Below are 25,893 nucleotides of genomic sequence, written 5' to 3'. Positions count from 1 at the left end.
TCCAGAGACCACTCTGTGTAGAAATACCCAGTGGTAGGGAACTGTCCAGACATCCAAGGCTGTACTCAGACTATCTGGCTTTATTAATCTGTTGACAGCCTGCTGCTTCCTGCTGGTACCGGTGAGCAAGCAAGGTGAGCTGCAGCTAATTAATGGCAGGGCTAGGCTCTGTTTTCAAAGGCTGATTGAGACAGATGCTGCTCTTGCTCTGTGAAACACTCACCAGCTCTGCTGAAGGGTCCCTGCAAATGCCGCGGTCAGACAATTGATACCATCTGGGGGTGTTTGAATGTGCTGTGTGGATGGATGTTCATGCATCCTAAACCCAAACTGTGCCCTGGGTGTGCGGGCGTGGGTCAGATACCTGCCAAACGTTGAAACCTTTGGCAGGATGCGAAGATAATCTCCATTGCTGATTTGAAGTGTTTTAGTTTGTATGAAACACAGACTCACAGGAGTGGAAAATCTCTCTGGCCTTAGGCAGTATCAAAACATTTGTGACAGAGATTTGAATGGACTTAGGTGCAAGTCATGTAAGGTCAAGTTTCCTTTTGTGAACTGTTTGCGTTAGCAGTGCTCCCACCGTGGTAACACAGAGGAAGAGATGCTAACGACATTTAGCACATGAGCATGGACAACAGCTATTTGCTACATCCCCAGGAATAAATGGAGTTGAACTCACAATGAAGCCACGCTTCCAACCCCTCCTTGCTCTGCAGGGCTGTGGCAGAGTCTCACGCAATGTGCTTCACTGCAGAGCAAGGCAACTTGAGATCTTGTTTGGACACGGTCAACATGGCAAATAACCCATAGGACGTGTTAGTGAAGGTGATCAGACTCTGAAACAATTGCAGCTCGTTGCACATTTCAGTAAAGGAGCAGCACTCACCTGTCAGAAAGCCATGTGCGCCTGCATGACCAGCACAGGCTCCTCATTGGAGAATGTTCCCAGCAGAATATATGCATTCCATACACACGTGTGTGGGTAACCTCGGCTTCTGTGACAGAAGCAGATGGGCAGCCCATGTGCTGCTATGCTAGCAGTGTCTGTCATTCTCTGGTTCTTCTATGTCCTGTATCTCGGGTTATCAGGCGTGCTCTTCTCAACACCATTTTAAAATGTAGGTGTAAAACACAGAAGGCACGTTCATTTATAACTACACAGACTATAATTATATGTAGTCTAGGGCTTGTTTCCTGAACTGGGAAGGAGGAAAAATGGGTTAGGTGGGTGTGAGTAAAGTAACAAGCAGGAACACGTCTTTTAGAGGTTATGAAACCGCCTCGGTCTCCCAGTATCAGAAATGCTGGCTAAGAACAAACGAATCAGAAAGCTGTACGCAGGCTGCGAGTTGGGGCAAACACGAGAGCACTGGGAGCTGACAGGAGAATAGTAACAAGTTTCTGGTCTAGCCGGGGAACTTATTGCTGGAAGCACAAATGGGGGAGAAATAAGATGCCACTGCCGCAGTTTAGTTAGAGAAAGATAAATGCAATCTTAGGATTAACAGGTGAGAAATTTCGGTCAGAAATGGGGACTTCAATGTCGTCGTATAAAGGCATCAGTAAGACCTCCTCCCCTTTAATTCTGTAACTGCTTGAGGTCATCCATATGCACTTCAAGATTAATTTTAACCAGAGCAGATTCAGAAAAGAGGTCCAAGGTGAATGGAGAGTCATTTGGGAAAGAAGATTGAAAAACCAGTCCTGAGGAGCTCGGGGGAAAAGGAGTCAAGAATGGTATCTATAAAAATCCTGGAGTGAGGAGCCGTGAGTGGAACAGCTTCTGAAATGGGAGACAGTGCTGGTGCCAGAACATGAGGGAACAAACTGGCGATGGAAACGATGAGGAGGCTTCTGACCACCAGGGACATGGACAGGAGGAGCAACAGGCAGAAAACTCAACCTTAAGTTGGTGTATGTTTTTAAGTTTCACAGAAGTACCACGTGCCATTGTGCCTGATGTGACAGAGAAATGGGCTGCGTGATCCGGACTCCTTGTGTGCTTTTAGCTCTAAATTGACTAACAGGAATAGCAGAACAGCAGCAAACCATGGCTAGTGTTGGCCACTTGCCACTGAAGTTCCATGGAATATTTTCCTTGCAGTTGCAATGCCAGCAGTTTCAGTGTCTTGGCTCCACACAGCACATTCCTCTGCTATCTATGTCCCCTGCTGTGGTTTCACCTAGTAATGCTACTCTTCACTCCCTGCCCCAAAATTGTAGCACAATGCTGCTTTATTTTTGTGCTCAGAAATGTTTTCTATTTACTGAATTGCTCTTCAAACTGTAGTATAATTCACTCTGGGGTGTAACTGTGTTGCATTTTAACCTGCACAGAAATAGCATGCACAAGCAGAGAGAAATGCTGGGAGAAAAACAGCAATACAAAAATAATCCTTATGACAGCACTGAGCCCAAGTGAGCAATATTACCTTCATTCTACAGCAGGGAATTGCTTATTTATTTACTTATTTATTGAATCTATATGCAATAAGAGTCTGAAACATTTCTTATGAAAACAATAAGCAGGTGTGATTTGGGGCTTTGCCATTAGGTGTAGCCTTAAAACCATATCTGGAAATTTGACTTTGAACTCATGAACTCAAGTGTATCTAATGTTGAATTCTGGCTTTCCATGAGCATCCAGGGAAAATGATGACATTGAGATAAAAACCCTATTTTCACTGATGGAGCTAGGCTAGGATTTTGGAGTGAGGTGAATTTCTTAGGGCGCATGTGCAAGTGGCTGCTAACCTGTGTTACTAGTATTGCAACAGTGCCTGGATCTTCCCAAATGAGAATAATAACATGTCCTATCCCAGATCTGTATCTATGGATGGAATACATCGCACAGAAAAAGGTAGCATTATTATTATTATTTAATTCTTCCAGCAATCACCAGAGCAGCTGAGTTACTCCCACAGCTGCGTTAAAAATCATGACTAAAATATGCAATCCTTTTGTTATTTCATCTTCTGGGAGAAAAGTGGACTGTCTTGTTTCAACAAAAGATTTTAGGTGCATATTTCTCTGGAGGAATGCTGGCAAATGCAGCTCACAAAATGTGCCTGGCTATTCCAGTTTTGTCTAAATTCGGTAACGCGGCTGAGTGTATGGATAACTAAAGTAGCTGCAGAGAGGACAGCTTGGATCCTGGAGCTCTGCAGGTAGCATGGAGAAAAACATGGGCTGATCCGCTAAAAGTAGGGTACATCAGTCTGCACAGAGCTCTGCCTTGTAATCTTGGGATGGCTTTGGGTGAGAGATGGTTTGAGTAGAGCTGACTCTAAGCAGCAGCCAAGTAGGCAGTTTTTCAAGGGCGCTCACCACTGGGACAGGCAACGTTCTGTCTAATCTTGCTGTGCCAGAGCCCTGGAAAGCAAAGAGTAGAAAGGTGCAGGAGGAAGTACCACTCCTGCCTCACACTGCAGCTCCTTCACACACAGCCACTGATCTTCAGGGTATGGATAATTAGGGTGATGATTGGGTAGGCTGAGGATAGTTCCCCCTTTGACAGAGGCAGTGTGCGTGCAGTGATCCCTCTTTGGCAACAAAGGGAACATAGGGATATCTGTGCCAGGCTGCAAGATGTGGTCAAACCCTGCACCCCAGCACAGAATGCTGCAGGGAAGCTTCTGTGGGTAGGATGAAATGTGGACTTCTGGATATTCTGAAGCCATGTCCTGGGGATAATGATGGAAGTCCTGAACTCAGTCCAACCTGGAAACAACAGTATAGTGAAGGCTGCTAAAAGTGCTGCAGCTTTTTGAAGGGATAGAACTTTCCCCAGCACCAAAGACTTTGTGTCCAGACATACTGCTCTGCTGTCAGGCTGCCAAGAAGTGACAGAAGCATGAAGACAGCCAGGTCACCCTCTGGCAGGATGGGAGAGTGTCCTGGCCAGCCAGAGGCAAAGGAGAGCTCTCCTCCCTGCCCATTAAGGGCACTTCTGCACTTCCACTGAAAGACATGACAATGAATGCACACCAGAATACCTTCTGGAACAGCAGGCTGATGCTGCTTTAGTGGTTAATGACAGAAATTCTCTACCCTGAAGACACCATGTGAGAAATATTTGGTTCCATGTTTTCCAGGCCAAGCATCTGCCTCAGCATTCCCATCTGCTCTGCCCTGTGATATGCAGCCTCACCTTGAGCACTGGGTGCAGTGTTGGGCACTGTGGTGTAAGGAGGACATAAAACCTATTAGAAAGCACCCAAAGGAAGGCTATGATGTTGGGGAGGGGTCTGGAGGGAAAGATGTGTGAGGAGAGATTGAGGTCCCTTGGTTTGTCTGGCCCAGAGAAGCGCAGACTGAGGGGTGACATCATGGCAGCCTGCAGCTCCTCATAGGGAGCCCTGCTGTCTAGTGACAGTGAGAGATACAGGGCTGGAGGTAATGGCGTGGAGCTGAGTGAAGGTCAGGGGTGTTAGGGAAAGGTTCTGCACCAGAGGGCGGTGGGCACGGTGGACACAGCCCCAAGCTGCCAAAGTTCATTTGGACAATACTTTCAGATCCAGGGCTTGGATTTTGGACAGAGCTGCACGCAGTTGGACTCAGTGGTCTGCGTGAATCCCTTACAGCTCGGGATGCCCCGTGATTCTGTGATTACCACTGGCCACAATGCCCAGCAGAACGCGCCACGCGCCAGCGCGGGGCTACACATCACCCCACGCAGCCCCTTGTCCTCACCGTGCACGGCCCGCAGCTTCCGCGCTGCCTCTCGCTGCAAGGAGCTGCAAGCAGCTCGGGCCAGGAGAGGGAGCCATGCCCCACGAGCGGCCGCGTCCCCCGCCTCCTCCTCCCGGCAGCGGGACCCCGCGAGCGGCGAGAGGGACGGGGCGGGGCGGGGACGTGCGGCCGGGGGCCGCGGAGGAGGACGAAGGAGAGAGCGTGGCTGTGCGAGACCTCCGCGTGCCCAGGTGAGACGCGGTGCTCGCGTGGGGGGAACGCGCAGGCGGAACAGCGGGAGCGGAAGGGTGGTTCGGCCCGGCCCAGCTGTGAACTTGCCCCACTCGAAGGGAAAGTTTAGGGAGGGAGGAAGCGGCTGCTGCAGCACGGCTTTGGGCATGAGGTTGTGGTCGGTGGTCGTTGTTCGCTGACAGCCCGGCAGGGAAATAACAAAATAGGAAAATAAGAATGGATGAGAGAGAGAAAATAAAAGCGGAAATATTCAGCTGCGGTGGGGAAGGCGCCTGGGAGCCCGAGGGGACGCTTCGCTGAGAGCCGACCCCGCGCGGTGAGAGTTGCGGGAGGGGAAGGGGGTCCTGCTGCGTGCTGCCCTCCTCGGCACCCCGCGCTGCCCACGGCTGAGAGCGGCCGGAGATGAGGCTGCGGGAGCGCCGCGTTGCTCCGGAGGCGGCGGCGGCGGCTGCTGCTGCTGCTGTTGCTCCGGCTGCTGCCCGGAGCGCGGAGCGGCGCTGAAGCGGCCGCCTTCGTGACCGGGGACTTTTGGGCATTCCGAGCGCTACACTCGCTGATGGGTGCAACTTAAATTTTCGTCTGCATTTCAAATGCGTGAACCAGATGCTAGAATGCTGGGGGGGGAGAGGAAAGGGCACAGATTGAAGCCGTAGCGGGGGAAATAAAGTGGAAGAGACGCGTCCAGGAGAGCGGCGTTAAGAGTGCCGGCAGCACGTGTGCTTGCGGTCAGCTGTGCCCTGAGCATTCCGTGAGGCCGTGGAACGGGTCAGAAAGGATCCATGAGGGCTCCTGCGCTGTGCTGTGTCGGTGCCACGTCCCTGGGTACGTGGCTGGGCTCATTGCTTGGGCTGTGTGCGGTGCTCAGCACCACAAGATCCTGAGCACAGGGCCTTGTGCTGAAAACCAGATAATAAATGCGCGCTCACAGGCATCATTCTGTCTCATCCTCTGCCTTGTGAATAGCTGGTTATAATGCACAGACCAAAAACACAAAAAAAGCCCTGCTTGCTTCTGTGGATCTTCTTTTCTTATTAAGTGCATTTAGTTTTGTTGTCGTAGGAAAGGCTGCTTATTTCTGGATTTGGGAGATTGCAGCAACCTCCTTTATTATTTATTTATTTATTTATTTTTAATATTTGCTATATCATTTAAAAATACTTGTTCTTTCTTTTTTCCTGGCACTCCATCTTTCAACCGTATCCTCTCTTGCATAAGCAGAACTGTCACTGAACTTACAATTCCATACACAGAAATCAGAGTATTATTTATTAACCGTGCTGTGGAGAGTCCATATCTCACAGTGTCGAGGGCCATTTATAACGGGTTGCTTTTGTCAGCTCCAGAAGATTTACGTGCTGAATTGTGTTCTGTGCAGGAGATGCTCCTCCTGTTTGCATTGGGAGAGCATCGCTGCAGCCCAAAGACTTTGGTGCTGGGATGCACCCTAGTTTCTGCTCCCGTTGTCTGGTAAGCAGGAAGGGGGAGTAAGATGGAGATCCAGATGTTCTGCTCACCTGGAAGCAGATGTGGAGTCATTCCTGCAGCTCATTCTCCATAAGAGCCTTCACTCTGTTTCCGTAAGGTGATAGATGCAGGATAATGATGGGTTTGGAGAATGGGGCCGTGAGGACGTGGGATGATGGTAGCATTAAGTGTGAAGGCGGGAGCTGTTGCATGGTGGTAGAGCAGGTTATGTTGCTGACCCAGTGCCACTGTGCAAGCAGGTGTCCATGCGTGCAGCCCTGTGAATTTCTTTCAGTGTTACTGGATGTAGCTTGTACTCCAAGTGTCTGCATCTCGTTTGGGAAGAACAGTGCTTACTCAGGTCTGCCCATGCCTAATTCCTGCAAGAATCTCTGCAGGAAAGCTTGTGTCTGTACACCTCTTGGCTCCCTCCTTGCAGATCTCAGTGCAGATGCCCTGCAAGTGAGCACTGCCCAGTGTGCAGTGGGGATGAGCCCTGAGCAGGGCTGGGCAGGAGCAGTGCTCTGGGTCAGGTCACCCTGCCCTGAAGTGCCTGAAGGAAAGTGTAGTTAAGAGAGTCTTAGGAGGTAGATGGAGCCTGGCAACGTGGAGGGATGGAGAGTGCCTCCATCGTGCTTTAATATGCTCTGAAATCTTTGTGTAGGATGGAGGAGCAGAGGGAGCTTTGCCCAGCCCTGTGCCTTCAAAGCCAGCATATGCCAGATGCCAGCAACAGGGATGAAGCATTTTGCTCCTTCAGAACAAGAGACGAGACCATGTTCTTTTATTCCTTCCTCTTGCTTATTTTGTTTGGATTTTATGTTGGCTATTTTGGCAGGCTCTTGTCTCATATGTCTTCTCCCATCTGTCTTGGGTTCCCCACTGTTATTGAATGTCCTCCCTGTACAGCAGGACTTGCTAAAACTTGAGATGGAGATGGCTGCTGCAGCTGGCAGTGTGGCTGAGGGTGCCCAGCTTGGCTTTCCTGCATCAGCAAGGTAGGCAGAAGATTGTAACCAGCATGTGGGTGCATTCAGATTGCTCACAGCATCCTTGCTATCTGTCCGGTCTTTCTTTTCATCATACAGCAACAAGGAATGCTTTGGGAATAAAAATAGAGGTATGGAAAAGCCGATATAAGCTGAAGTCTGTGAGCAGTGCTGTGTTATCTGGGAACTGAGACACTTTCTGCAACAGTGCTCGTAGTTCAGACATTTCTCTCCTCCTTCCTCACACCACAGGCCCTGGATGGTCAGCGTACCCAGGAGCAGCACTCTGTGCTCAGTGGGTGAGGTCTGGTGCTCCTCCAGCTGCAAGACAGGAGGGAAGCAGAGCTTAGAGCTGTTTTCTATGCTTAAGCTGATCTTGCTCAAGCCCTGTGTGCGGGGGGGGTTTCCTTCTTTTTTGCAGTTTGTGATGCTGTGTTCTGCTCTGCCGTCAGCAGAACGTATGGCAGAGATTGGGTCACTGCAAAGCTTCAACAGAACTACTTCTTGTTTGGGAGGTATTTTAGGATTTCTCCTCCCCCCTCTCTGATGCATTTGCAAAGCAGAAGGCTCATCTCACGTTTCTCAGCCGTCTTTTTGGGATCTGAATTTACGAGCATACGTATTTCGTAGAATCATAGAAACAGAATATCCTGAGTTGGAAGAGACCCATAAGGATCTTTGAGGAGTCCAACTCACTGTAGGGTTCCTTAAAAATAGTTGCTGGTAAATCAAGGTTTCTACTATGAGCAAAGAATCACATCTGTAGTCAGCCCCTTGCTAATTCAGCAGCTCTCGGTTTCATCAAATAGGGGCTATCTCCCCAGGAATTCCTCTTGACAAAGGGTTTCCCTGGAGCCTGCAAGATTATCCAATTACAGTTTTAAGAAAATTGCAGCATGGATAGCTGGCTAAAGATAGAAGTCTGGGAGAGTGAGAGAAAGGGAAGGGATGTGTGAGAGAGCCCGAGCTTCACTTTCTTCTCATACCAGTTAAGTGGGAAAAATTATATCTGTCCTTAACATCTGATGTGGAAATGTGTATGAAGCTAAGGTGTGCAGTTGAATTCCTCCATGTGGAATAAATGGCACTCACTGACATTCGTCAGCACTTGCTGAATGTGTATGGAGACCAACAAGTGAAAGTTGGACTCTGTGGGCAGCATTTTCCTAGCAACAACGCTGACATAGCAGCTGGGACACAGTGGGTCACCTACACTGGAGCAGGCTTTTACTATTGCAGCATGGAGGCTCTACATGGCTGGCAAAAATACACAGCTCATGGTGGTAACTGTGTTGCAAACCAGTGTTTTGTAGCTGAGCCTGCTTATCAAACAGTGTTCTTCATAGCTGCTGTAGTTTCCATTGAAGTGAATGGGAGGCATTACTTTCAGGGCAACGTTTGTGCATCTCAGACTCCTCATTTATATGAAAAACAGCACGACCATGCACTTGCACAAACACTCCAGAAGTCTCTTCAGCTTGAGTAAGCAGCGGTGTTGGTAGAATTAGAAGAGGACTTAGAAAGTTTTAAAGCCAACTCTAACTAGGAAAGCTGTTGTGTGGTTTGCTTGTTTTTCTTTGTTTTTTCTTCCTCCTGGTTTTGCTTAATCCCTTGCGTTACTGGTGTACAAGTGTAATGGAATACCTCGCCTCTCTTAGGCCTGATCCTGTCTCCTCTTGTGATATTTTTGGGTGTTCAGAGGATGATTCTCATCTACTCAGCCACCGTTTGTGTAAGAGCTTGCAAAGCTGTGACCTAAATGTTTATCCTTAGAGCTGACAGGATGCTGTGGAGCCATTTAGCTATGTATTTATAACAATTATGTTGCTTGCTGAGAAAAACATGATGTTTTCTTCTTGAAAGGAGTTTTTACTTATATATATATATATATATTTGCCTTTTTCTGCCTATTATTTGTGGTTGCAATTTGCCTTTCTTTCTCATTTTACCTTGTCTCCTACGTGTAAATAATGAGCTATTTACAGTTAATCTGAGTGCAAGGGGATGTGACTTCTGGAGGGTGAAGAAGCTCCCATCTGTTTGATCTGCAGTAGCATTTTGGGGTTTGCCTTCCACTCGGAGAGAAGCCAGAACTTATCTCGCTCAATTTCAGTTTTTCCTTGCAATATTTAAACTGGATTTTTTAATCATTTAAAAACAAACAGAAATGGAAATAGCTTTTTCAGATGCTGCTTTGCCCTGTTCTTATCGCAGTGTTGGATAAACCTGCATATCTCTGTTGTATTCCTATGAAATGAGATGAAATCTCACTACCAAATTCTATAGAAAGAGGTGGGGCTTTATTCTGTAAAGGCATCTATTTTCCATGGTGGCACATTGCATTTCCGTGTACTCTGCCTGTGGGGCTCCTGGCCAAAGATGAGTTCTTTGAAGGGAACTGCTGCTTAACTACTTATTATTTAAGACATATTCAAACTCAAGTTTTCTGTGGTGGGTACGTGGTACATTTATTCCCATCAGCTCTGTTGGCTTCTGAGCTTGGGGAGTTAATCTGTACTTTGCACTCAAGTCATCTTTCATCCCAGCATCTCTAAGCTTTTTAGGGACATTAAGATGCACAACTACGGTGCGGGCAGAGGAGAGGCTGTTATAAATGTGGCTGGGGAAACAGAGGCATGGATTTCGGGAGCCTCTGCTAATGCGTTCAGTTCAGGGGACAGCCATTTGTATGCTGTCTGTGCCTGATTATCAGGGAGGCTCTGCAGTTTTTCACACACTTCAGCTGGTGATGGATGCCTCTGTAGGTTCTGTGTAGATTAACCAGAAACTCATATTGGTGTGCTAAACTAATAGACTGCTTAAAACACTTCAGCCGCGGGGACAAAGAGGAGCACAACAAATGGCAGTGGCAGGATCCCCAAATTCTTGTTATATTTTTTTTCCCCTGCAGCAAGTTCTGTTACAAAAAGCAAACCTCACCAAAAACCAGAAGGAAAATAACCTCACCTCCATCCGAGCACAGTAACATCCAGGGCCCCAGTGCACAAACCTATCAGTAACTTGTTGATTCAAACTCTGGAAATCTGTACAAAATATTTACTCTGAAAGAGAGAGCTGTACAAACACACTCTAATACAAATAGTTGTATTGGTTGTGTTGAGAAATAGCAGTTTCTCCCTGTCCTCTGAACACAGCCATCTCCCAGCCCTTATTCACAAGGAGGATCCAGATAACGGGAAGCGCCTCCCTGGCGCATTGGTCCCACTGAGTGGCCCAGGTTGTGGATACCTTTGGTGTTGTTTTCCTCTTTGTAAGCTTTTTTCCCCCTTATCTACCAGGTGCACCCAGGCAGGTGGTGGGTGGAGTCACTGTCTATAGAAGTGTTCAGGGATGGTGGAGATGTGGCACTGAGGGACGTGGTCAGTGAGTGTGGTGTGATGGCTTGGACTAAGTGATCTTAGTGGTCTTTCCCAACTTCAGTGATTCTATGATTCTATGACTGTTGTGTCAACAAGTGTCAAAGAATGAGAAGAAAACCCATCCCAGATTTCCAAGGACACTCAGCAATCACATCCTTACAGAGATGAACCAATCCAGGACTGGGATCAGTGCAGCTCTGAGAATATTAGGGCACCAAGAATACGTTGGAAACTTCTCAGATTCTTGGCCCTTTGCAGCAGAGTTCTAGCATGCAGTGGTATTTCCTCTTGTCACTGCTCCTTGTAGCCTTTAGAAATGTCAGCAGTGCATATATTGCCTTTTGTTCATCACACAGCTGGAGAAATGAATTCACTGCCCCTCATGAGGTCAGTCACTCTCCACAGATAATTAATACTGATGACAGAGGCAGCTTCCTGCTGCCTGCAGCTTCATTGCAGCCTCCCCACCGTGTGGGTGCTGTGGGTCACAGGACACACCTTGGAGAAGGCTCCTGGATGTAAAAATGCATGATGCTGTTGTTTGAAGGTTGAACAGAGAATTGTGTCCTAGGGAATTGGTACAGATAGAGCCTGAGTAAGACCCCTGCAGGGGAGCAAGCTCACATTTGTAGAAAGTGGAGTTAGAGGCCCAAATAGCAAATATGATACACAGGAGATGGGGAGGATTGTCCCATTCTGTTTCTCTTCTGCTCCTTTGTTTCTGTCTGTGCAAGGTTTGCCTCATCACTTTGTAGAACACAGTAATACAAGAATGCAGAAGCAAGCTGCTCTGCTCATTGCCAGGAGGACAAGTGGGTGGTGGGAAGGCGGAGGCCTGGAGGGGGCTGGAAGGGCTGTAAATGGGGTGCTGCCAAGTTTCCAGTTCCTTTGCTGTTCATTTTTGTGTTGCTTGAAGGTCTGCTGCAGACTGATGTGTCAAGCACACTCCAGAACTGCCTGTATGAGCTGGGGAAGGAATTAAGTGTCTTCATCTTTTCTTCTTGTTTGTGGATTTCTCCTCCTCTCCCCCCCATAAGGCCAAATGTGATTAAATTAACGTGATTAATAGAAATGCCAGGTGTGGAAATGTGGTGTGGCCTCAATTTGTAAAAGAAAAGCTCATCTGGCTTGCTTTTACCCTTGAACATCTTGCTCATCCCAAGATAACTGGGGTTACTTGAGGAAAGCCTTTCCTAGTGCTGTAGGTAGAGATCAGATCTTCATTTTCTGGCAGCAGCATGGGTAAGCCTGTCTGCAGAGTTGGAGGCTTAGCAAACTGCAAGGGGGTTATGCAGTGATTGCCCAATAAAAGGGCACTTGGGAAGGGAAGCCGGGCACTGTGATGCTGTGCTGTAGGGTGCTGGGGGCCTTTGTTTGCTGTGTGTGTTAATGAAATGCAAAGGAGTTTGGAGCAGAGCAGCCATCCCAGATTAATGAGTGATATAGGGGAATGAGACAAAGTGAAAGCCAATATGTATTTGGTAGTAAGTGCTTGAACTTAGGGAGAGAGCATTTTTTGATACTGAGAGCTTGATGCAGCAGCAGCAGGTGTTCAGCAGTGTGTGCAGTGCCTGCTGTGGAGGCACTTACTGTGCTTAGGACATGATCTACCTGGGAGAGCTGCTTTGAGTGCAGGAGCCCTAGGATGCTCCTGTGGGAGGCAGTCAGCCCAAATGCTGAACCTGCCCAAGTCTGGGCTGTGCTCTGGGTTTTGGACTGGATGAGCTTGGGATCCTTATAGTGTGCTCTTTTGCGTGGTGTGGTTGTGCTGCTGTATCCATGTGGAAAGAGAGATAGCTTCTTAGGGAAGGCAGTGGAGCTGCCTACATCTAAAAGCCATTAAAAAAGTGAAAGGGAGGAATATATAAACTTGATGTTAATTCTCAGATGTCTCTGGATCCTATTTGAGAGCCCATCAGGGCTCTTCCAGTGAGGGATGAACCTCACTCTGGATTCCTTAGGCTCCTTCAGGTCTGTAAGCCACGCTGGTTGAAGTTTTCTGGTTTTATTCTATACGAAGACTTATTTGCTGATTTATTTTCTGCTGGGGCAGTCCAAGGGTATTTCACAGTGCTCTTCTTTCACTGTAACACCGCCATCCAAAATAGAAGCATTGTGTCTGGCTTCATGGAAGGTCTCAGCTCTCTTTGAAGCTCTGTTGGAAGCTTTTCATTCCCTGGCTTTTCAGACTTTAAAAAATAGAATATCTTGGCTGGATACCTTTTGCTTGAGCACAGAAGTGCTGTTGTAGGTTGGTGTTTGAACTGTTCCATGGCCTGCATGCGTGCATGCATTAGTAATGTGTACTGTTTGATTTCATAGCCGTGGCTCTGCTTGTCCATCTTCGGCCTCCTGCACATATCTCTGGGTGACAGTCGCAGCTGTTTGCCTTGTCCAGGTGTGCATGTATTTCAGAGAGGTGACGGGTTGTTGAGCTGGTTTATTTTAAATGTATGAAGTGTGGTGTGCTCTGCCTGCTAAGCAGCTGCCAGAGTCTGATCGGCAGCAGCCTGGGCTCCAGCAGAGCAGCATGCAGAATCTGCTGCGTTTTTGCTTTGCTGAGCCCTGAGGGGACACTGTGAGGACTGAAAAGAGGGCTCACTGCCTTTCCTCAGGTGGACCTTTAAGCTCCTTCCACTCTACTTGTGTTGGTCTTTTTTTTTTTTTACATTTCTCTTGTAAGGGAGGAAAAATAGCCGCTTCCTCTAAATTGTGCCTGTTGACTTTAACTCTCTTGAGCCAAAAGGACTCCAAGAGATGGCAGCTATACATCAAGAAATCACAGGTTCTCTGGTTGTTCTCTGTCCCTATCTCCCTCTGTGACCCATAGAGTAATGCACCTCTGTTTTCCATTTCATCCCTGGGTGAGTGTGTTTATCATCAGTAAAAACAGAAGGAAGAGATGTTTCCTGAGGCTACATCTTCCTTCAAGTGTTATCCTTAAAAGCAAGGTGAAATGCTGAGAGGATTGTGTCTCCTCAGACAGAAGGGCTTTAGTATGAAATGCAGGAGAAAACAAAACCCGTCCTTCCCCTTGGATGCCTCCTACTTAGCATTGGGCAGGAAGTTCCAGCTTAGAATCGGAAAAGATGTTTAAGACCATCCAGTCCAATTTACAGCCCATCCCCACTATGCCCACTGGCCATATTCCTCAGTGCCATATCTCTACAGTTCTTGAACACCTCCAGGCACGGTGACCCCACCACCTCCCTGGGCAGCCTGTGCCAATGCCTGACCACTTTATCTGGGAAGAAATTTTTCCTATTATCTCTAATAATTTACCATTGGGTTGGCTGCCCTGCATTGCAGCCCCATGACATCACTGGGAGAAGTCATGTGAGGCTCCTGGGAGTAACAGCACAGCATGGCTTATGTGGCTGTGTCTGTATGGAATCCCAGGTGGGATGTGGGCAGTGGGTGCCTGACAGCCCTACTGGTCATCATCTGGATGTAGTGTCCCCAACTGGAGCTGGCTGAGGTTCAGTGCCATGTTGCATTCCTGGGAGGGATTTCCTCAAGGACTGGCAGACCCACATCAGGAGAAGCTTTGCTCTGGGAAGAACAGGAATGTAGCTGAACTGATGTTGCTTGGTACCCCAGTAGCCACAGGAGGAGCAGTAGGGGCAGCAGGAGCTGTGTGAGTGCTAAGTGGCACCAAGATTTATGCTACAGTAATTTCCCCTATTATTTGACTTGGTCCTTCACAGACTGAAAAGCAAGAGTGTTTCCTGGAAGGCTGAAGGGCCTTTTCCCACTTAGTGGTTGTTTCTTTTTTTTTTTTTTCTCATTGCTTTTCTCTGTCTGCCCTCTGTCTGCCTTTGGGATTCTTTGAATGTGCTTTGACTATGCATTATCTTCCTCATAAGAAAATTCAGCAAGTGTGTCAAGCTGCCTTTTCCAGCACAGTGTGGGGATGAAGGGACCAAGAGAAATGGTGCCATGGCAGCTCTCCTGCATGCTGCCCAGTTTTGCAGCACTCAACCTGCCTGCTAGCAGAGCAAGAAGAGCTCTTGCTGTGCATGCTTTGAAGCCCTGGTAGCATCTGACCAGAATCTTTCCTATCCCAGGCATATGTAGTTTAGAAGCAAAGCATCTCCAAAGTCGATGTCTTCCTGTGTCAGCGTTTGTTTTCTTAGAGCCAGCCCAGTGCTCTCAAATCCCTCTGACTTAGAGGGGCTAAACAAAAAATGTCCTACGGAAAATAATATATAACTCCATTCAAATGGCCAGAGCAGGCTTTATGTTTTCCTCTTCCTGCAACTGCTTTATTTTAAATGCCCTTTCAGCCAGAGCACTTAGTGACGATGTTTTGAAGGGCGCCTTTGTTCTGCATACAGAAATGTGACACTGGTGAGCAGCGGAAAACCTGTCAGAGCTCTCCAGGTGCCCGTGGTTTGAAGGGACAAAGGCAGTTTCTTGTAAATTGTGGCATTGTTCTGTAGGATTAGTACGGTTGTCTCTGAGAATAGGTGTATACTGGCTGCTTTGTGAGCAGCTGCATTCATTGTTTGATACCGATCTTGTTTCTTTGCGATTGTTTGGAAAGCACTGAGCTTTTGCTGAGTCCATGCTGCTAAGGGTAATGGGAAGGGTATTTGAATGAAGGATGTCTTGTATGGAACTAGTGTCTTCTGTGTCATCAGGCCCATTCCTAGCCAATATCAAATGCAAACCTAAACTTTTCCACCACCTCAGCCACTGGGAACAGGAGACCCCGCCATGTCTGCGTACCCCTCACTTCTTTCTTTGTTCCCTGGTAAATACAAAGTGAAAGTTGGATTAAGAAAGTGCTCAGAGACAAAAGGAAAACAAACTCCAATTTGAAACAAAATGAAAACATCAAGTAAGTTCCTTAAGAGCTCTTTTAATGGCAGCGATGACTTGTTTTCCCCAACTGCTCTATGAATTATTATTAAAATGTTAATTTATGGAGGCATTAAGAACACTTCAGAGTGTATTGGTCTCCTGAGAAGCTCCTGGATCACTGGTAATGTATCTGAGCTCTCCAGCCTTCTCCTGGCAGCTCTGATTACCTGCTGTCTGCCTGTGTGTGATCTCTGAGCTGTATGCTCCTCTGCTCACTGATTTATTCCTGGCTGTGTTTGGCATTTGCTTTGTGTGTGGTTTCTCTGCCTGCTATAGGAGTAAGGTCTGTGGCCTCGATAGGCGGATGTGGCTGGGGGAGCCCTTCCTATGCAGGTTGGGCTTTGCTCTCCCCAACCTCTGACTCCTCCAGTTGCAGCCAGAGCTGAGGATGTTGCAACCAGTTAACTGGGCAGCGATTGTGTCACGTACTGGTAGAACTGCAACACGCTCTCTGGTGTCATGAAACAAAGAAGCAGGTTGCTGGAAAAGGCAGAGAAAACTCTTCTGTTCCTGTTAAGAGCATGTGAGTTACTGTGCTGTGACATCGTGTTCTTCCAGCATTACAAAACCTACCAATGTCTGCAATGGAATGGGTGCAGTGTTCTTTTTCCCAGTGTCACTGGCAGAGTCACATCCTCCTGGAGAAATGTGACCACAGGACTGTCCTGGGAACACATTTCTAGGGCAAGTCACAGATTTTTGGACTGTCTGTTTTGCAGCAGCATCAGTGCTGGTGGCATTGAGGGATCTCAGCCCCTTTTATTGCCCTTCCTACCCTTGGGAGCTGTCAGAGCAGCTAAGGAGTCCCTTCCAGTAATAGTGTATTGACTGTGATCTGACAAGCTCTGCCCCTCTCATCACTGAGACGATCTGCTCTGGAGAGGCTGGAATGAACATAAAGTAAATCCTATTGTTTATAGCTAGATAGACAAGAACCAAAAATTGCCCTCACGACGTGGGGATTTTAGGTATCTTGTCTATGGGAATGGAGCCCCAATGGCTCTGAGACCGCTGAAAGGAGTGTACTCTTTGGAGCAGTTAATGGAGGTAAATATTAGCTCACCGCAGAGCTCGGGTATCACTGAGTGAAATGGAGTTTATTTTGGCCTCAGGCCACATGAATGGCCTTGCAGTAAATGAGAGGAACTCCAAAGTCAGGGCTGAGTTCAGACACATTTGTGCAAAATTCAAGAGGGAAAAAGTGGAAAATAGGGGTGAGTTAGGACACACTGTTCATTAATCTAATGGCAAATGGAGAGTGAACCATGAGATATCTGTTAAAGAAATGATTTCCCCTCCCCTCCCAGTCTCTGCTCCCTCTGTTCCAGCATCTCAGTTCCCAGTTGTTACTGAAATCCCACCACAGGTGCAGCACACTGGTTCTTTCTCCCCAGTCTGATGACAGAATGATGTTTTATCTTTTCTAGACTCTTCCAAAGGGCAGATGATGTTCATCTGAGTTCCTCACTATGGATACTTCCTATGTCTTGGTGGTTATAGGTGGCAACAGTGAAGGCCACTTGAGTTTGGGTGAACGAGGAAGAGGATGACCAGCTCCTGGCCACCTCCATCCCTGCTACATGCAGGGTTCCAGGGCAGCCTGCTGTGTGGGGAAGAGCAGGCTTGCTCCAGATTCTCTTCATCTCCCAGAGATGACCCCAACCCAGGGAAAACATTGTACAAATGCTTTTCTAATTCATTGGAAAGGAAAGATTAAATAACTGCTGCTGGGCTTTGAGTGGTTTATGTGCCCTATTCTTGCTAGTACGGGCAATCTGTGCGGTCTTAGCTGCTCTCTGCCTTTGCTTGAGGTCTTTGTCCATAATGTGAGGAACATGTTTAAGGGAGGTTTACCTCCACACCATGTAGTAGGTTCCCTGTCACCCCAGGAGCATGCTCCTATAAGTGGCACTGTGCTCATTACTACTCTGCCCGGATGAGCTTAGCTGTTTCAAGTTCATCCTTTTAACCATGTATTCTCCCTTTGTAATCCAATGGTACCTTTGCTCCACTAATGAGAGCATCTAGTACATCAGCTTTCATGAGTAGCAGCTTAAGTTGCATCGTGGAAAACCTAGAAACACGGGGAAGCTTTAATTCTAATGAGTGAGCAGCTCCAAGAGCTGAATGCCAAATTCCAGAGCATGTGGCAAGTGGGATTGGCAGCATACGCTTATCTCAAATTACAGGGAACTGTACTCTCTGCAGCAGGAGCTGGGAAGCTGGGGATTTTCTGCTTGTGGATGGGTGCTGCGCTACAAGCATAAATGTTGGTTCAGGTCACTGCCAAAGTGTGTGTTGAGCCTGGGACTCGTTGCTTCTACACTGGAAGCACTGGATGAGGCATGATATGCAGCCTCATCCTGGGGGCTCCCTGCAGGTCTGGGGCTGTGAGCTGGCTGTGAGCTGGGCAGCAGCGTATGGAGTGGTATGGTGTAGGCGTTGGTTGCACAGAGCTGTGTTTGGTGCAAACGTGCTTCAGCACTTCCTGCACTTTTTTCTGAACAGTGAGCATGTGCACTGGCAGAATGAGGTCTCGACATAGGACCTCTGTTTTTGGAGTCAAAGCTTAGGATTTGTACCCTGCTGTATGTGGCAGGCAAAAGCAAACTTACTGCTCGTGTTCTGTTCCTGTGACTTGAGTCAGTGAGCTCAGAGTCCTCTTCTGAGCTGTCGCCTCCTGGGCTGCCTGCAGGCAGGACAACGCTGCTGTGAATTTCTTAATGAAATACAGAAAAACAAACAAAAAAAGTACAAGAACTAAAGGATCCATGAGTGGGCGAAAGAATCAACACACATGCTCAGATTTTATCTATTTTTTTTTTTTAGATGCTTGCAGAGTTGAAATGTTGTGAAATAACCAGAGCCCTCGGTGTGTTTTGCAGGATGAAGATGGTCGGTGCTGTGCTGCTGGTTACTCTGTGTCTGTGTGCGGTGCCCTTGGGCAGTGGCTCTGGTAAGTGCTCATTTACAGGGGTGAGGGTGGTGTAGTAAAGCTGGCTGCAGCTCTTTGGAGTGTTTGTGTGGCTCCTGGGTGAAATGGCTGTGTGTAGAGTGCTTTGGCAAAGTGCACATACGCAGAGGTTGTGTAACGCTCACACACAGTGGCTGTGAGTGCAGCGTGAATGGGTACGTAAGCAAACAGTGGCCAGCTCAGCCTCTGAGTAACAGAGCTTTGCAAATCTGAGCCCTCTGCTTGGTCAGCGTTGTCATTCCCAGTCTGGAAGGGATGAAACCAGGCATGTGGCAGCACCTTGTCACCAAGATACAGGCAGGACATGGGTTCGAACCCAAAATTCACTGTTCCTGCGTGGCTCTGGAGGGGGCTGAAGTTCTGGCTCTCAGCTTCTGACTCATGCCTCAGCAATGTGAGGGGAGAGGGGAACTTCTTGGGTAAGAGGAGCTCTTGCAGCCGTCTCACTGAGTCACTTTCCTGACAGGAAATATGCTGTCATGCTCGCGGCTCCCCTGGCACGCAGTCAGCTGGGTGCTGGTAAAGAGGCAGATTGTGTGTGCCTCAGCTCCGGGCTTCCTCCTCGGGGGAGGAAGGAGACAGCATGATGTGCAGAAGGCAAGGGGGAGGGAGGGGAGAAGGTACAAGTCATGGCTTTGAGTGAACAAGGTTCAGAAAGAGCCTTAGTGTTTTAGCAGGCCCCCTGGGTGCTCTTGTCCCACTGCAGCACCGGCAAAGGAGCAGTTAAAACACCTTGAGCTGATAAAAAGTTATTGAATGATTATAATCTTGTACCATCCTGAATGATTGGTTATGATTTCACAATAGGTACTGCGGTGCACAGACTGAAGGTTTTTCTCTCTGGCTTGCCTTAGGACTACTGGCCTAGGTCAGCTACAGTCATCAGTAGGACTAGAGCCCTTGTAAAGTGTTACGAGGACATAAGCGTCAAAGGGTGATGCATGGAACTTGTCCAGTTAAAGGACATTCCTTCTGCAAATCCACTACAGTGTGCATGTTTAATTTTCTGGAGGTCTGTGCACGGTGCAGGGTTTCCTTTTTCATTGAGCATGCCATAAACCACGTTGGGCTGTCAAAATGTGCACTGCTACTGCACTTGCAGGGCTGTTTGTGTTTGGATCAAGGGCATCCCTCTGTTATGTTGTGTGGTTTGAGGCTGAAGCCCATTTCACCCTTGCAAAGCCACAAATAGTCTGCGGGAGGCTGGATGTACTCTGATAATGGTACAGCATTTGAACTGTCTGTTCTTGGGACTAGAGTAGTAGAATTGCAAGAGGGAACATGAGCTGATCTCTGAGCACCGCATAGCTGCAGGTGGGGCACTCATAACATGGCACTGCCTCCTGGGGTATTTAAGGCGCATTCTGGTGAAGCTTTTCAGGTATTGTGGTGCCCGTCTTCAGGGTGCTGTAGTGGATAGGAGCTGTCTCAGTGTGTGTGTGGGTGTGAACTGTGCCTGGCACTTCTGCAGGCTCAATTAGTATGGAGCTGAGCCCCAGCTAATGATGTGAATTGGGTTTGTGCCAAGGCATGATCTGCTTGGGAAGAATGAAAGGGAAGGTGGTGAAGGTAGTGGGAGGTTAGAAACATCCTGAGAAAGGAAAGGTTTTATTGCTTCAGCTGGATGCCTAAGCCTGCTGCTTGCTCATACTGTATGTGTGCAACTCTTCTGGTCTTGAAAGTATGCATGATCTGCAGTTCCTCGCTTTGAGTTCCTTAAGTGTGATCCTTGGGATGCTTTGCAGTGGTATTTAGGGTCTTCTGCTTTTCTTGTCTTAGGTCTTTATGTCTGTGTTGCAGGATGCTTAGTGACCCTGGTGTCTTGATAGCCAAAGAAAGGATGGCAAAACTCAGTAAATCAAATTTTGATTTTGTAATGAATTCTTTGGCACCATCAGTGCGATGCAGATACACATTGGTTTTTACATCTCTTTTAAGCCAGTCAAAAAGCGTAACAGCCAGCATGAATACAAAATAATGTTACCCCTTTGTTCTCATACACGGCTGGCCCATGTTTGATACTGACTTAACAGATAACTGGAGTGCATCTATAATCCTTCAGTGCCAGGAAGCACCCTCTTGCATAGGAAATTCCTCTGAAAGCTGCTCTAGGGTTGTCAGGCAGGCTGCATGGCAGGGTGAGCCCAGCATGGGGTCAAATCCTGCATAGGCTGACATCTGCAGCCATGACTTTGAGCAGCCAGCAGCCCTGCTCTGGCTCAGGAGGTCGGTGCTGCTTCCTGCTCCCCTCCTGCACCAGCTCTTGAGCTCCCATCTGTGCACTGAGCAGAGGCAGAGCAGTTATTAGTGGCCAGGGGAAATTTGCAGATTAATAAATTACTGTCTGTAAAACACTTTGAAGATGGAAAGCGCTGCGCAGCTCCTCAGGATTATTACTATATCGCTCTTATTCTACTGATGGGGTTCCAGTGGCCTTATTTTCCTTATGATTTGTGACAGCCCCAGAAGCTGAGGAGCTTATTTTAGTGTGTAGAGTCAAAAGAAAAATAGATTAAACTGCATTATTGTCTTCTAAAGAGACTAAATCCCTCTCCCACCATCTTCTCTTGGGATTTCCTGACTTCCTCCTACTCTTCCATCTCAGCTTCTAGCTGTCCTAATTCAGGATGTGATTTTATAACCATGCATACCAGTCTGAGTTACTGCAGTTATGGATTTTTATGGTACCTGTGTGCATGAAGAGATGTGATGCTGAGGTTGCATGGCCCTGAAGTGGAGACAAACCCTGTGAAACAGGGGCGTGCAGGATAAGGACACATAACAGTAGCCTTCAGCCTCCCTCTGTGCAGCCTGAGCCATGCTAGGAGAGCAGAGAAGAGCTCGCTTCTGCTGCTTGCCTGCAGGAGGTTGTGAGAGGCAAATCTTATATAGATGCTTCACCTTCTGCATAGAAGTGCAAAAATTCCTGGAAGAAAGCTCACTTGGAGATTGTCACTGGGATGGTGTTGGATGGTCACTTTTGCAGTCACGGTGTAGTGTCTTTTACTGTATTATAAACAGTATATGTAAGCATATATAGCTTGATGCTATAATGAGGCTACACAGCTTTAATTCCATAAGTCCATGGCAGAGCCAGGAGCTGGGCCTGGACCTGAAGTCCCAGGCTTGTGGGAAAGCTTGGATGCAGCTTTGTCATGGCACTAAACAGGCAGGCACCTCTTTGTGCTGCTTTTTCCTAAGGATACCTTTGCAATAGGCTGTCCTGTTTCCTCTCTCTTCTTCCTGTGCTGCTCTACATTGCTTTACACCAAACAGCAGTTTCCTGAATGAAGTGGGATGGAAAGTAGCTATTTGTTCCTCTTCTCCTTCAGGCTTTGAAGCAGTTCATACCCCTACCTTTATTGTTTTGATCTTATGGATTTCCTCCAGAAAAACATGTCAAGCTTGCTAGAGAGAGCCGAACGCTTTGTTTTTTTGTGCTCAGTTGCTTGAGGTAACCAAAATACTCTGCCAAGTTCAGTAAGCACAGCTTTAATCACAGGTAGAGCAGGTACAGAGCTGCTGTGCAGGAGCTTTAAGACAAACAACAGCCACTCCTCCGTGTTACAGACTGTGCATGTCTGGGTCAGGATGCTCTGAGTCAGGAGCAGTGGACTCTGTTACAGGTTGATCACTTCTCTTTGAGCTGGGCTTTCAGAATCTAAAGTAAAACATGCTGTATAAGTGCTTTCGAGTTGAATCTTATATTCCGGGGATTCTCTTTTTTTCCTTCTTCATTTCTTGTCTGTTCTGCCTATTGAAATGATAACCATTTGGAGAGAGATGCTACTCCATCCGCAGCACCCTCTGGAGAGGCTTCCATGAGGGCACCACAGTAGTGCTGGATGAGCACTAGGAGATGTGGTTAATGTGAGCCATTCCAATTCCCACTGATTTCAGTGTGTTTGTATCTGCTCAGGGAGATGCTCTCATTTGTTCTGCTTTGTGCCACCCTCCCTGCACAGTGTTGCTCCATCAGGTGGGCTATCAGCCAAGTGGGAATCACTTTCCTTCTATGCCACTGTGTTTCTCAGCTGAGGAACCCACCTCTATAGCAGAGCTTGCTGCTGTGCAATGCTCTTGCACAGGATGTGTGCGTGAAAGCAGAACAGCAGACCCAGTGGAAGTGTGGGTGCTCCTGGCGCGTGAGTGCATACAAAGGGTTCCCACGCGTGGCAGCTGGCCACAGCTGGCACCTCCAGTGCTCTGAGTGCAGCTCCTCCATTCAGCCTGACTTCCTCTGCTTCCCACTCACTGCAAACTGCTGTGTGCCTGAAAGAGGGTGGGAGAGGCTTTTTTTTTTTTTTTTTTAAGGTGGTAATGATTAATTCTCACTTAATTGCTTTCCTGGACCAGCTTTCTGCCTCATTGATGCTGATGCTTGTGTCAAGCTAACCTCTGGTTTGGCTGCCCTCCATGCACAGAGGTGAGCTTGGATCAGCTTTGCCTAAAGATAGTACTGCAGAAGAAGGCAGAAAGCTGTGGGGTGCTGCAGCCCCATCCTTTACTCCTGTGAGGGGAAGAGCATCTCCCAAGTGGCAGCCCTGCTCTGCACATGGGGCTGGCCCCCTCCCGCAGATTAAAGACTGATTTGGCGAGTGGCAGGGTAATTAGTGCGGGCATGATGGATGCTCTGTCATCAGAGAGGCTCTTTACAACTTCTATGAAGAAATAACTGGTGGAAGCCTTTTGTTCATAGCCCCAGGGAAGTGGAAGGGAGAGATGAAGTGGAAGTGGTGTGGAGCTGGAGAATTTTCTTTTAAATGGAGGTGCTGTGAGTGTGCTTGAGATGACTGCATAGAACTGCTGAACAAGGAAAAGGAACAGCACTTTTTGGTGTGGCTTTACTCTCCTTTTATTATTTTTCTTTGTTTATCCGCAGGTTCAGTGGTTTGTCTCCCCTTTGAAAATCCAAATAATTGCACCCGTTTTATTTGCATTGAGCACTTCTAATAGGTGCTGCAGATGCATCTCAGAAGGGAGCATTTCAGATGGGTGTACTCAGTTCCGTTCCCAGGGAGTGAATGGCTGCAGTAAATTAAAGGTTGGAAAGGTTTCCAGATGTGTGCTCACCTCTGTGCAGCCAATCAGCATCATTGGTTTTCTCTCCTTTCATTTTCTACTTTGCATCTGGAGAAGCTGCTTTCTTTGGCTTCTGAAGAGGAGTCTGTTTTGGGATCCCTGATGTTTAAGTATCAGATTAAGAAGTGGCACAACTCAGGGTTTCTCTGACAGGAGAAGCTGCTATAGAGCAGTAGATATATCCCCATGAGCATGAGCTGAAACATACAGCCCAAGCGAGGAAGACATTTGGAGCTAGCTTTTAATTCACCTACAGGTGCACCCATCACTTTGCTGGGTTTCCATTTGTCAAGTGAAGCCCCAAAGTCAGCATGAATGGGAGCTACTCTTAACCTGAGTTAAGTATATAGGTATAAGTATATGTAGTGTAGGAAACACTTCAAGGGAGAAGAAACTCTCTTCCTACGCCCAGCTAGTAACGATAAATGTGAATGGGTGCAAACTGGCACAGTAGTGTTCAAGCTTAGGCTGCTTCCAGTAACTAGAGCTGAGTTCTTGTGTGTTTCTTGCATGTTCTTTCTTTGACGCCCTCTTGAATACCATTACTGGAGTCAGGATCTATCAGTGTGTATGTATGTATGTTTATCAGTGAGAGCTGATGTTCAGTGTGACATGCTGACCCTTTGAGCTGCCTCCGGTATAGACTGACCTCCAAGCATCTGCATACTGTGTAAGCAGCAAGCAGTTTCTAAATCTCTATTGTGGGTTAAACTGTGGTGAGGGTGCAAAAACATTACGGTGCCCCAAAATGGAAATGCCAGTACTACTGACAGCATGGAGCTGGGTGGAGGGCAGTTGTGTGGAGCACCGCAGCTTGTAGCCTTGGTCTGCATGTGAAGGAGGTCTTGCTCAGCCTGTGTTGTTTAACACATTGTGGTGAGCAATGGATGATGGCACCGCTCTGTGAGGGCAGTGCTGCAGGGCACACCTAAAAGTGACCTGATGTGTGATGGCATCCCTGAGGTCACTTGAACTGGCCCAAAATCCATTCGTACCACTCTTACAGTAAATTACAAGAGCTTTTTTTTCCTCCTTCAACTGAAAAAACAAGGCCCATACGATGATGTATTTTTTCTTCCCCTGCACATTACTCTAAAGCAACGTATTTTGTTTTCATTTACTCATTCAGTTAGAATGGGTAGGTAGCTTTACAATGCTGATTTATGAACTCTTGCAAAACATAAGAGCTGGTCACGATTGCAAAATTCATTGATCTTTACTCCAAGAGTTTCAGTACTGTAATTTTTTACGTAGTTTCCTTTCTCTCCAGCTTTGCCATTTGAAGTAATGAGGACAGTTTTCCGTTTTGCAGCCCATGAGGACACTGCAAAATCAGGTGCAGGAAAGAGAACAGGTGTGTCCTGATGTACAGCCCCAGGTCTGCAGGAAGACCTCATTCCCTTTGAAAGGAGAGGCTTTCTGTATGAAAACAAATGTGAACAGCAATGAGAGCTTTGTCATGCAATTAGTAGACAGTCAGTGGCAGGCTCATTTGTCTTATATTCTGCTCCATGGAAACTTGACCTAATCCAGCAGCTTGACCAGCAAGAACCAGCATACTGGTTCCAGTTGGTTTCTAGGTTTCTACTGTGGTGGAGGTGGGTGACCATGCATGGTGTAAGGCTTCCAATGCTCATTTTGGTCTCTTAAAATGAGCCTTGCTTCTGGCTGCAGTAGCTGCGATCCTGCCTGATGTTTAGTTTTGAAAGTACCCATGTGTTTGAGGTGATGGGTTGTGGCACTCCTCAGTGTTTTGGTTTCCTAGTACCTGGGCACTTGTTAGTTTCAGAACCTCCTCCCAGCCCGTTTTGCTCTTTGTCCAGATACCACAGGAGGAGCAGTACAGTTTTCATTTACATGATGTATGAAACAGCCAGAAAACATTTCTATTCTTATTGGCCCAGTTTTTGCCTCCCCATGACTAACCATCACTGAGCCACAGGAGTTAGTGGAGCTGCCTTAAAGCGCTGTGGGGCTGTCTTCTCAAAGGTTCCTCTCTTTGCTTTTTTTTAATTAAGTATGAATTTGGGGCCAAGCTACATCCCACTGTCTATTTAAGGAAGATAAAATGCCAGAAATCCTGCTTTGGGCCTGTGAAGTCAGTTCAGAAGAATTGGGCTCAAAGAGCATATTGTATTCTGTTTTTTCCTCTCTGTCCAAGTTCCTCTAATATCTGTGAACTAGAGAAGCTTTGCAGTGCTGACTCTGAGGT

General features: G+C 47.4%; 1 protein-coding gene across 1 annotated transcript in view; it reads left to right on the top strand.

Annotated features, from left to right (window-relative positions):
- The first annotated feature begins 4,592 nt into the window (after positions 1-4,592).
- Positions 4,593-25,893, top strand: part of IL1RAP (interleukin 1 receptor accessory protein) — a 40,593-nt gene continuing 19,292 nt past the window's right edge. Inside the window, 3 exon segments of the mRNA XM_072344904.1 lie at positions 4,593-4,900; positions 4,902-4,925; positions 18,511-18,581. Coding sequence (XP_072201005.1) covers positions 4,593-4,900; positions 4,902-4,925; positions 18,511-18,581 — 403 coding nt within the window.

This window comes from Excalfactoria chinensis, chromosome 9, assembly GCF_039878825.1.
Source record: "Excalfactoria chinensis isolate bCotChi1 chromosome 9, bCotChi1.hap2, whole genome shotgun sequence".
Classification (NCBI taxonomy): Eukaryota; Metazoa; Chordata; class Aves; order Galliformes; family Phasianidae; genus Excalfactoria; species Excalfactoria chinensis.
Note: the sequence above shows the minus strand (reverse complement) of the source record. Positions and strands in the feature narration are given on the sequence as shown.